Raw genomic sequence first — 13241 nt, forward strand, 5'->3', positions numbered from 1 at the left:
CCTTTTACTGAATGAATAGAATATTTAAATTTTATGTTGTTAAAACTAATTGCTTTAATGGCCCATACCTCTTTATAAAGCCAGCTATGTTTCTAATGAAACGGTAGGAAAGTTTAAATTTTACCAAATAGATAATGATGTGCCAAATGTGAAATCCAGTGCTGTAGTTTTCAAGTAATTTTTTTTTAATTTCAGTTATTGTAAAAATGAAATAACATTGTTTTTTAAACAGTTTTTCATTTTTTAAAAATACAGATCTGTTTTTAAAAAATATTTAACATTTTTTGTACCAGATTTAATGAATTTATATTTGGAAACAAAACTAAAAATTGCTTGCTTTCCCTTACTAAATTTTAAAAAGGATCTAATTAGACAACTATAAATAATAATGGAGCTCTAATTGTTTAATAAATTATGTATTACTTCAATTGAATAGAAATGAACAACTATACCTTTTTTATAGATTAAAAAGCACAGTTTAAATGCTTGTCTTAGGAAGAAGTGTAGTATTCCCCGGTTGTGCTGTTATGAAGGTTCTTAATACATTTTTCAGACAAAAAAAAAGAAAATGTCTTTATTGTTAAGACATTGTAAAAATGTTGGATCAGTATGGTTTAATGGGTTTGCTTTTCTTTAATTTAAAACTGTTAGCTTGCTTGTTCAAGACAGTAGTTTAAAACTTAAGTAAAAAAAACATTTTATTAAATATTTTTATATTAAAATCATTTACAATACACTGAAAGTGAAAGTTTTAACTACAATTGTTTAATTAGGAAAAAACAACTATTATGTAGAATTTCAAACTAGTTTAGAATGAACATCTTGTTTGTTGAAGAAAAGCAGGTCACAGATTCCATATAAAAAGAAAATGAGAGGCATTTGGATTTGACTAAATTTTGGTTAGGTTGGTGTCATATTTTCTTTTTCAAACTATGCAAAGGTTGATTGTCATCATATGTAGAAAATGTAAAGGAAAATTGTTCAGATAGAAATCAAAATTAGTTTTACTTTTTTTTGTTTTGTCAGCTTGCATTTAACCCATAGTAAATTCACAGATGTAGCATTGTGTATTTTAAATGTATTTGGATAAAAATTTACTGCAGAAAATTACATAAGTTAAAAAATTAAAACTTAGGTTTTGGATTTTTACTACAGTAGTACACCCCTAAATTCTTAATTCCACCTGGGAAAACCTGAAACTACTTTTAATTATGGCTAAGCTCACTGTTTCAAGCACAGAAATGTCCTATTTCATGTCATTAGTTAAATTGGAAATTATATATATATATATATATATATATATATATATATATATATATATATATATATATTAAAAGATCATAGCATATCAAGGATTTTAGACATAAGCCCATAGTGTGTAGTAATGAATGAATGATTTTGACTTTTGAAGACAATAGTTATAATCAAACCTAGATCTTAATTTCAGTTGTTACCTGTTTGTTAATTAGTTAACACTTCTCACCCTGATGTGATGCATTCCTTTAGTTACCTAGTGCCCAGTCTTTATCCCTGTGGCTGTGTAGTGTGTACCTTTTACCTGCAAAATTCTATCTGTGTCCTGCAAGGCTTGTGTGTCCACAACTGACCTATCTTGCCTAGATTTCCCACTTAGATTCATTAGCAACATTAGTAAATATCAATGTATGTGCCTTGCCACTATTCATAAAAGCAACACACAAAAAAAGTATCAATATGAACTACATTTACATTTTAAATCATTAGAGCATTTTTCAAAAACTAAATGTGATAATTAGTTTGTTTCTCTGGTTAATGTTTTCATTATTCGAAACCATTTCTCTTCATCTATTTCAAGCACTATTTTCTGGTGTCTTGTGCTAAAATTTGATACAACATTTCATCTGCTTGTCAATACTGTCAGTTTATAGCCGCTGGTGTAGAAGTCTTGCCTCTTTGCTTAGATACTAAATAATTTTTACAAAATATTCAAGTTTAAAATCTTTCATCGGAAATGAACCTTTATAGTCATCAAAGTTTCTAAGTGTCTATCTAGATGTAAAGCAATTGTACATTTTTTAAACTTTTGGAAATTTGAATTCTCATATATTTTATAACTATTCACTTTTCTCATACATTCTTTTATTTTGTGTATACCATTGTGAACATTCACAATTATTTGATGGAAATAATTGTCATTAGAAAAGTGTGAAAAAAACTCCCCATGTCTTAATTCACTAACATTTCCAGTGTGATTTTTATTGTAACACTAAAACATTCACAAAATGTATTAATAGCTCTATCTATTAACAACATAGGTGTTTTTTTTAAAAATATTTCTGTATCGAACTTTGAACAGAAACGCACTTAAATAAAATTTTATAGTATATTTATATTAAAATTTCTGCATTAATATTTTTTGGATTTTGATGCTTTAAAAAATGTATACAAAATAATTCAGGAAATTTTAGTAGTAGTCAAAATCCTTTGATGTACATTTTGTTCTTAGCCTTATTTATAAATTTTTTATAATACTAATAATCTGTATATTAGTGGTTTTTTTTTAAATTCTTGTTCTTGTATGATTACTATAAGTGTGTGATGTAGCTGTAATCTTCTAGTTATAACTTTTTAAAGAGTTGCGCAATTTTGTTTTGTGTTATGTGTAAATCTATACAAGTAGTGTGAATGCGTGATGATTAATGAGTGTAATCTGAAGGGTAGAATGATGGAGGCTATGAATTATAGAAAAAAGGAATAGAATTTAAGTACAATGTACAATGTTAGATGACACAGTAGACAAATTCAGATATCTCAGTAGGTTGCTGGTGCTAACGACGCTATCACTCTGTAAGCTGAGGTCATTGAAACAGATGAACTCTTCTTCACCTGCCTTGTGTGTCTTGGTCCCGAATAGGAAACGATTTTCATGTTGTGAGTAAGTTTAAAAAAATGGACTAAAAAGTGATTATTTCTGTTACTGTATATCGGAAATGACAAAAATATTTTAAATATATATATCTACTTTATAGTCTTGGTGTTTGTGCTTTGATATAGAAAAATATGTGAATTTTACATTTTTGATACTAACTAAAAACCCTAAAAAAGTGTTTTAGGTGGTTTAGAAAGGCCAGTAACTTAATACTTTGTGCTGAATGTTTTGTACATCTTAAAGAATAACCTCCCCTGGTTAGACATGAATACTGTAAGAACCAATTTTGGGTCAGGCTGTTACTAATTATGATTGTAGAGTTGAGTTAAGGATCACACATTAGTGTTTTATTGAATTCTTTTACTACCAGTATATCAGTATTCTAGAAGAGCAGTGTGATTATATGGATAAACTTTTCCCTAGCAAGTTTATTCTAGAGCAAGTCTGTGTGTACCTGTGATTATTCTATAAAAGCACTAGTCGTTCAAGATTTATCTTTTGATTGGTTGATAGAGAAAGATTTAAATAAGTTAATATTGTGTGTTTTAATTTGACATAGACCTTCAAGTTCGATTGCTTGTTTTTGAAGATTCTTAATGTGTGATGTGTTGTCATATCTGACATGTAGGTATCATATGTTGCATGTGACATGTGATGTGTCAGTGTCATAAATCACATGTGTATGTATTTGTGATATAACATTGCTGTATTCAACATGTTGGTGTCAAATATGACATAATGTCATATGCATCATATGGAGTGATACTATGGATGGTGATTATGTGTTGTGTTGGTTTCTATGGGCAACAAACTTAACAGTGTGACCAGCATGTGTGTGAAACCCTGAGAGTAGCTGCCCCTTTTTTCCTTTTTATCCAGAATGCATGTAGCTATACAAGAAATGTCATTGATTTCTTTCTTTTTTATCTTATTTTGTTGTACAGTAGTTTAGTTTGTTTTGTGTTTTTTGCAATATAAATATCTGAATTGTCCCATTCATTTTTGAGTTAAGTTTTTACTCTTATTTTTAAACATTCATTTTTAGCAGTAGTAAGTTTTTTTTTGTGCAGGCTGCCCCATGTTGGCAATGTTGTAAATGTGAGACTAAGCACTATTTTTGTAACATGGTGAATTTTTTAGTTCATATATTTTTTTTAGACTTAACTAAAACAAGACAAAAATGTATTACCATACAGTTAAAAAAAAATAACACTATATTTGCACTTGTACTTATATCCCAGTACAGAATTTCTTTTTTTCTTAATTGAATTTAAATCAATGTATTTTTCTCCTATTTGCAGGTTTTATATTATATACAAATTAATTTATAATATATCCTCAACCAAAACGCCTTTATTTACTATATTAAATCTAACTTAAACACAATGTTTCTATAGCTTAGGTGTCCCAATGTTATTTCTTAATACTGGATTTAAATCCTTAACAAAAGCTGCAGTATTTCCAAGTATCACAACATACCTGGTGCACTTTATTCTTCTTGTATTGGATTGTTGTCTGTTAAAATTTAACTCAATTTCAATTCTACACCCTCTTTAAAACCACTGTTTCCATTGTTATAGATCAACACAACTCTACACAACACAACTCTATACATTTTGAGACTGTTAGCATTGGATGTAAGCTATCAATTCACCTTTACAATATTTGTGTCATGTCCATTTGTGTCCCAGCTTTTATTTTTCTACTGGTTGATGTTACCCTTTAAATCACTGTTCTATTTTTAGTTCTCTTTCATGCTTTGTTTAATTCAATACATTTCTTGGAAAAAACAAACCAGGTGTTTTTGTTATTTATAGAACTGTTCTCTTATTGGGATGGCTGGGTCGGGCTGGTCTTTGATGTCATCTACTGTCCCACACATACAAACCTACTGTCCCACACATACAAACCTGCTGTTCCACACACACAAACCTGCTGTCCCACACAAAGAAACCTGCTGTTCCACACACACAAACCTGCTGTTCCACACACTCACTATACCACACATACAAACCCACTGTCTCACACAAATCCACTGTCCCATACATACAAACTTATTGTCCCACGAATAAACCTATTGTCCCGCACACACACTGTCCCACACATACAAACCTGCTGCCCCCTTCCCCCACCCAAACACACAAACCTACTGTCCCGTACACATCAACCGTCCCACACACACACCTATTCTCCCCCACACAAACTGTAACCAAGTACTTCACACACTGTCCCACACACACACACCTACTCTCCCCCACACAAACTAACCTAGTACTTCACACACTGTCCCACACACACACACCTACTCTCCCCCACACAAACTGTAACCTAGTACTTCACACACTGTTCCACACATACAAACACACTGTCCCACACATACAAACACTGTCCCACACATACAAACCTACTGTCCCCCACACAAACTGTAACACAGTTCTTCACGCCTATGTTTTGAGTACAGCACCATCCAGTGTAGACACTCGTGTTCACCGGCCCACACATACAAACACACTGTCCCACACATACAAACACACTGTCCCACACATACAAACCTGCTGTCCCACACATACAAACACACTGTCCCACACATACAAACACACTGTCCCACACATACAAACACACTGTCCCACACAAACACACTGTCCCACACAAACACACTGTCCCACACATACAAACACACTGTCCCACACATACAAACACACTGTCCCACACAAACACACTGTCCCACACATACAAACACACTGTCCCACACATACAAACACACTGTCCCACACATACAAACACACTGTCCCACACATACAAACACACTGTCCCACACATACAAACACACTGTCCCACACAAACACACTGTCCCACACATACAAACACACTGTCCCACACAAACACACTGTCCCACACATACAAACACACTGTCCCACACATACAAACACACTGTCCCACACATACAAACACACTGTCCCACACATACAAACCTACTGTCCCACACATACAAACACACTGTCCCACACAAACACACTGTCCCACACATACAAACCTACTGTCCCACACATACAAACACACTGTCCCACACAAACACACTGTCCCACACAAACACACTGTCCCACACAAACACACTGTCCCACACAAACACACTGTCCCACACAAACACACTGTCCCACACATACAAACACACTGTCCCACACATACAAACACACTGTCCCACACATACAAACACACTGTCCCACACAAACACACTGTCCCACACATACAAACACACTGTCCCACACAAACACACTGTCCCACACATACAAACACACTGTCCCACACAAACACACTGTCCCACACATACAAACACACTGTCCCACACATACAAACACACTGTCCCACACATACAAACACACTGTCCCACACAAACACACTGTCCCACACATACAAACACACTGTCCCACACAAACACACTGTCCCACACATACAAACACACTGTCCCACACATACAAACACACTGTCCCACACATACAAACACACTGTCCCACACAAACACACTGTCCCACACAAACACACTGTCCCACACATACAAACACACTGTCCCACACATACAAACACACTGTCCCACACATACAAACACACTGTCCCACACATACAAACACACTGTCCCACACATACAAACACACTGTCCCACACATACAAACCTACTGTCCCCCACACAAACTGTAACCTAGTACTTCACGCCCATGTTTTGAGTACAGCACCATCCAGTGTAGACACTCGTGTTCACCGGCCCACACATACAAACACACTGTCCCACACATACAAACACACTGTCCCACACATACAAACACACTGTCCCACACATACAAACACACTGTCCCACACAAACACACTGTCCCACACAAACACACTGTCCCACACATACAAACACACTGTCCCACACATACAAACACACTGTCCCACACATACAAACACACTGTCCCACACATACAAACACACTGTCCCACACATACAAACACACTGTCCCACACAAACACACTGTCCCACACATACAAACACACTGTCCCACACAAACACACTGTCCCACACATACAAACACACTGTCCCACACATACAAACACACTGTCCCACACATACAAACACACTGTCCCACACATACAAACCTACTGTCCCACACATACAAACACACTGTCCCACACAAACACACTGTCCCACACATACAAACCTACTGTCCCACACATACAAACACACTGTCCCACACAAACACACTGTCCCACACAAACACACTGTCCCACACAAACACACTGTCCCACACAAACACACTGTCCCACACAAACACACTGTCCCACACATACAAACACACTGTCCCACACATACAAACACACTGTCCCACACATACAAACACACTGTCCCACACAAACACACTGTCCCACACATACAAACACACTGTCCCACACAAACACACTGTCCCACACATACAAACACACTGTCCCACACAAACACACTGTCCCACACATACAAACACACTGTCCCACACATACAAACACACTGTCCCACACATACAAACACACTGTCCCACACAAACACACTGTCCCACACATACAAACACACTGTCCCACACAAACACACTGTCCCACACATACAAACACACTGTCCCACACATACAAACACACTGTCCCACACATACAAACACACTGTCCCACACAAACACACTGTCCCACACATACAAACACACTGTCCCAAACATACAAACACACTGTCCCACACATACAAACCTACTGTCCCCCACACAAACTGTAACCTAGTACTTCACGCCTATGTTTTGAGTACAGCACCATCCAGTGTAGACACTCGTGTTCACCGGCCCACGCATACAAACCTGCTGCCCCCCACCCACACACACACCTTCTGTCCCACACATACACACCTACTGTCCCCCACACAACACAGTACTTCACGCATATGTTTTGAGTACAGCACCATCCAGTGTAGCAGAGGCGTAGAGACTCTTCCCGGCGCCCGGGTACAAACTTTCAATTTGCACCCCCCCCCCTCGAACTTTTCATTTGAAACCCCCCCCCCCTCAAACTTTCAATGTGGCGCCCCCCCCTAAGGTCGGCGCCCGGAGACATATGTCCCCCCCCCCCCTTCGCTACGCCTCTGCAGTGTAGACACTCGTGTTCACCAGCCCACACATACAAACACACTGTCCCAAACATACAAACCTACTGTCCCCCACACAAACTGTAACCTAGTACTTCACGCCTATGTTTTGAGTACGGCACCGTCCAGTGTAGACACTCGTGTTCACCGGCCCAGACTTGCAGCGACTAAAACTCGTTTTTCACATTTTTAAACTAGTGCAAAACGGTCAAATTATGAACCTTGAGAGAAATTAAATGTATTGATCTAAAAACAACATATTGGTAGGTTTACTTTTTTCTCATTGTATCCCTGGGTCCTACACGGGGTAGTGTAGTGGAATAAGCCTACTTAAAAGATTTGTTACGTGCGGATAGCGTTCAAATATTAATGAAGATGGTCTTATCTCAACACAAACAGTCGTTTGCAGCCCTTGGTAGTTTAGTTGTAATCAGGAACACGTGAGGAGGTGGTTGGGACATTCTTGATGGAATAAGTAATAATAAGAAGTTTAATGTCTAAACTTAAATTAAGTTTCCGGACATTTTTGTTGGAATAAGTAATGTAATGTTAAATGTCTAAACTTACACAATCGGACATTTTTGGTGGAATAAGTAATAATAGGAAGTTTAATGTCTAAACTTAATTATCCGAATATTTTTAATGGGATAAGTAATGTAATTTTTAAGTGACTAAACTTAGTATAAAGTGGAATAAATAATGTTAATGTCTAAACCAGGAATCATTAGATTCCAACTTTGAAGTATCAAGAAGTTTTGTTTTTATCCATGTGTATATGCAATCATGCGTCATGTGTACATGCAATAATTCTTTTCCGCTAACATTATCTATAAGCTCGACATATTGGTTTTAATTAGTTGAACAAATATATATCTAACTCGCAACATTTTTTCTAGTCATGTGCATTACCACTGGACCCCTCTCGTAACAACGAGTGATGTTGTCTGTCATAGAAATAAGGAATTAAAAGAATTATTTTCTACTTCATTAATATAAGGCTTATAAATTTACTCTAATGTGTATTCTTCAATTCAGATGATATATAAGATTTATATATTTGACTGTAGATAAATATACTTCTATAACATGAGCTCGTAAAGATGTTTCATTACGTATATAGATACAACTGGTAAATATTTGTTATATGGCGATTCCTTATTCTATTCTACAGTTTCGTTATTTACTTTCATCTAATTATCTATGTTTATATTTTCTCGATAGTTTTTGTTTTATTAATATAAGTTATAAATCTTGTACTATAACGGTTAAATAAAAATTTGCTAATAGGAGATTCAAGTAGACACTGGAGAATAACTAACTGTAAAAATTCAATACTTTGCACAACTTCAAGATGTGGATTAGAAGAGTTTTAATTACTCTGTGCATCGTCACACAAGGTTAGTTGCAGATATTTCGTAAACATTAAACAGACACTTTATATATAATATATAACTAAATTACATATATACAGTGGCGTAGCGAGGTCGGGTGTCACCCGGTGATGCACTTAATGGTGTCACCCCCAGAGGCGTAGCGACCCTTAACGGGGACAAACTTTCAAACTTTCGATGTGCACCCCCCCCCCTCAAGTTTATCTCTATATATTTTGCTATTTTTTGCCTTGGTGTCACCCCCCTAAATGGTGTCATCCGGTGCGGTCCGCACCCCCCGCCCCCCCCCCCCCCCGCTACGCCCCTGCATATATATATATATATATATATATATATATATATATATATATATATATATATATATATATATATATATATATATATATATATATATATACATATGTGTGTGTGTGTGAGAGAGAGAGAGTGAGTCTGTGTGTGTGTGTGTGAGTAAACTATTCTATAAATATCCATCAGTCCAGCTCGTCTTGGGCATAAAAGAAACCGAGTACAAAGCTGTCGATGACACAAACTTGACCACGCTGCCCATCTATGAAGAGTTTGACCAAGTCAGCCTTTTGTCCTGCGCCCATCTTTGTTCAAGCTCCGACAAAAATTGCTACAGCTACGTCTACAACTCAACCACACGACACTGCACACTGGGTAAGTTAAATCTGTTTCCCTGTTACTTCGTTCTAAATTTGAAGATTGGAGTAGGAAAAAAACGAGTATTAATCAGGAAAAACGCGTATATCCTCGATTAATAATTAAAGTAGAAAAAACGCGTCAATCAACAAGACAAACGCGTATATCTTCGACTGCAGTGTTTCTTCCAGACTTTTTTTCTCCGGGGGGGGGGGGGCACTTGAAATTTTCGGGGTGGGGGGGGGGGGCGGTAGACTTTCTTCGGTGGGGGGGGGGGGCGGACACTGTTAAAAGTATATATTTTCTATATAAATTATATAAATTTCATTTTGTTCGGGGGGAAGGGGGGGGGGGGCGGTAAAAAAATTTCGGGGGGCTTCCACACCCTCCGAAGAGATGCCTGGAAGAAACTCTGCTTCGACTGTTTTATCGTCCAGCTTAGCGTGCCGACTTACACTGTCCCTTTAATATAATTCCAAAATGTTTGATGTCTCTTCTATCTTACCCCTTGTTCACACAAAAGCATCGCAATAGAAAAGTTTGTTTACCTTGGGTAGGTTGTTGACCTCAGCTACCAAACCTCGTAGCCCGATGGTCCGGGAAAGAGCCTTTCAGGTTAGCAGTCATGCACACAACCTATCCGTAACCCGCGTGTAACATTTGTGCATACGTCACCCCGTGCCCCCATCTTAACAGTCGTAGACAAAACCAACCTGTGCCTCTTGTCTACCTATTCCCATACACTAAAAGATATCACTTTTCTACCTATTTGAACTATAAAAGCATTGCTAAAACAAAATTATAATATCAGATTATAAATCCCGTAAGTTCTGCTCAACCAATAACCAAAACAACACTACATGTCTGATTGTATGAAACAGGTTCCTGGCTAGTGCCAATGAAATCCTCAGACCAAAAGGTTCAAGGAAAGATCTGGTCTAGTGGGAAATTCTGTAACACAACCAGAAACATCACAGTCCTGTCTGATGGTTCCATCTCAAGACACGACCTTCTGATTTGTACAGGTGATGTCAACTATGTTCTCTCGTTACACTCGTATTTTCGCTGCATGGGTGTCAGTGCATTTACGTAGCCTTGTGTCGTCATCTATTTCATTACCAATGTCTCCATCATATTTATCTGATGTGTCTTTAATTCTTTTATTATAATATCACAATTGGTTTTATCGGTTGTGTCATGAACTCTTTCATTATAATGTCACCATTTGTGTCATTATGATGTATCATCATTTCTTCAATATAATATCATTATTTTTTTATATAATATGCCACCATTTATGTTATTATCCTCATCTTTAACCTTATTCCTATCATGAATCTGTTATAATCCAACCCTTAACCTATCCTTAGTTCAAACTCTTTGCTAACTCTTACCAATTCTTTCCGAAACCCATTTCTTATCACTGTTCATTATATTTTCTATTTAAATTCTATTTAATCTCCAGCTTCATCAGCCATACGTCACCATTTGATTGATTTTGAAAGGTTTTCAATGCGCACATTATTACTGTCCGTAATATACAGTAGCGTAGCGAGGGGGGGCGGGGTGTTGGAAAAATAAATTGAGGGGGGTGCAAATTGAAAGTTTGAGGGGGGGATGCAAATCGAAAGTTTGAGGGGGGGGATGCAAATCGAAAGTTTGAGGGGGGGGGGATGCAAATCGAAAGTTTGAGGGGGGGGGGGGTGCAAATCGAAATCTTGAGGGGGGATGCAAATCGAAAGTTTGAGGGGGTGGAAATCGTAATCTTGAGGGGGGTGCAAATCGAAAAGTTTGTCCCCGGGCGCCGGGAAGGGTCGCTACACCTCTGGTAATATAATGTGTGGTGTAAAGTCACCCCCCCCCCCCCCCCACCATACGATCAGGAAAAGAAATCTATTGAGAATTTTACATTTTTATTTCCAGGCAAGAAGGAATTATGCTCAGGCATAGAGAGCACTGACCCCCGACCTCTGGTGACCTTAACCTCTGGACTCCAGGTCATGTGTGACACAGTGACAGACGGTGGAGGATGGACCATTTTCCAGAGACGTGTTTCTGGGACTGAAGATTTCTACCGGAACTGGATGGAATACAGAAATGGGTTCGGGCTTTTCAGTAAAGGAAACTTTTACATGGGCAACGAAAACACTCATAACATGATACTGCAAAACAAAACAGTATTAAGAGTGGACATGGTCTTAAACGGACAAAGCTACTACGCTCAGTACTCTAGTTTCAGTATTTCCAACGAGGCAGACGACTACAGGCTACATGTTGGTGGCTACACAGGGGACGCCGGGGACAGCCTAGCCAACCATGACGGTATGAAGTTTTCAGCTTTTGACGTGGATCACGATATGAATCCCAATGTAAGCTGTGCTCAAGTAAGACGCGGGGGGTGGTGGTATAACGCTTGCTACTGGGCTAACCTTAACGGTGATTGGTCGGCTGCTGACCTACAGGGTATCAAATGGATAACCCTTAGCAACCAATCGCTTTCATTCTGTGAAATGAAATTTAAATTTGTTTAACTTCTTTGGAGATTGAAGGCATCATTAAACAAATTCATTCAGATTTTAAAAAAAAATATTGCTGTGTCAACTAATTTTGATTTTACAAACTTATTCAGATTTTTAAAAATATTGCTTTATTTTAAGTATATTTTCATTTTACAAACTCATTCAGATTTTTAAAAATATTGCTTTATTTGGAGTATATTTTCCTTTTACAAACTTATTAAGATTTTTAATTTTTATTGCTTTTTAAGTAGGCCTATATTTTCATTTTAAAACCTCATTCAGGTTTTTAAATATATTGCTGTATGTCAACTATATTTTCACTTTACAAACTAGTTGAGATTTTAAAAGTTATTGTTGTTTGTCAAATTTATTGTAAAATATGTAGTTCGATACATTTCCGTTAAAAAGGTGTATTTTTATAACGTCTACATTTGTAGTTTCCATTGATTTAGAGTTTTAAAAAACAAATTGTAACTACAATTGTAATAAGAGCGTTTGCATTGTTCACTTTAATTTATAAAAAAAATACTTGGCTAGTATTGATAATTTGCAACAATTATCACTACTTATAAGAACATCGTGCAAAAATATTAGAGTAAATTTCTATTAGCGTATCAACTACCTCAATGAAAATAGTGCAATTTTTGA

General features: G+C 36.9%; 1 protein-coding gene across 1 annotated transcript; it reads left to right on the forward strand.

Annotated features, from left to right (window-relative positions):
• Positions 1-9389: 9389 nt before the first annotated feature.
• LOC131949234 (fibrinogen-like protein A) lies at positions 9390-12679 on the forward strand. The gene is made up of 5 exons (XM_059311035.1): positions 9390-9435; positions 9907-10092; positions 10956-11099; positions 11998-12458; positions 12617-12679. Exons 1-5 carry the CDS (start codon positions 9390-9392, stop codon positions 12677-12679), a joined length of 900 nt encoding a protein of 299 aa, XP_059167018.1.
• Positions 12680-13241: the final 562 nt, after the last annotated feature.

Source organism: Physella acuta, unplaced genomic scaffold, assembly GCF_028476545.2.
Source record: "Physella acuta isolate Inbredline_101_S28 unplaced genomic scaffold, ASM2847654v3 ptg000678l, whole genome shotgun sequence".
Lineage (NCBI taxonomy): Eukaryota > Metazoa > Mollusca > Gastropoda > Physidae > Physella > Physella acuta.

What these genes read in the sequence shown, in the direction of transcription:
- LOC131949234 (XM_059311035.1), top strand. Translation starts at nt 9,390, where the DNA reads ATGTGGATTAGAAGAGTTTTAATTACTCTGTGCATCGTCACACAAG. An exon ending in TCTGTGCATCGTCACACAAG is followed by an intron (nt 9,436 to 9,906) that starts GTTAGTTGCAGA and finishes AATATCCATCAG; the next exon opens with TCCAGCTCGTCTTGGGCATA. An exon ending in CACACGACACTGCACACTGG is followed by an intron (nt 10,093 to 10,955) that starts GTAAGTTAAATC and finishes TGTATGAAACAG; the next exon opens with GTTCCTGGCTAGTGCCAATG.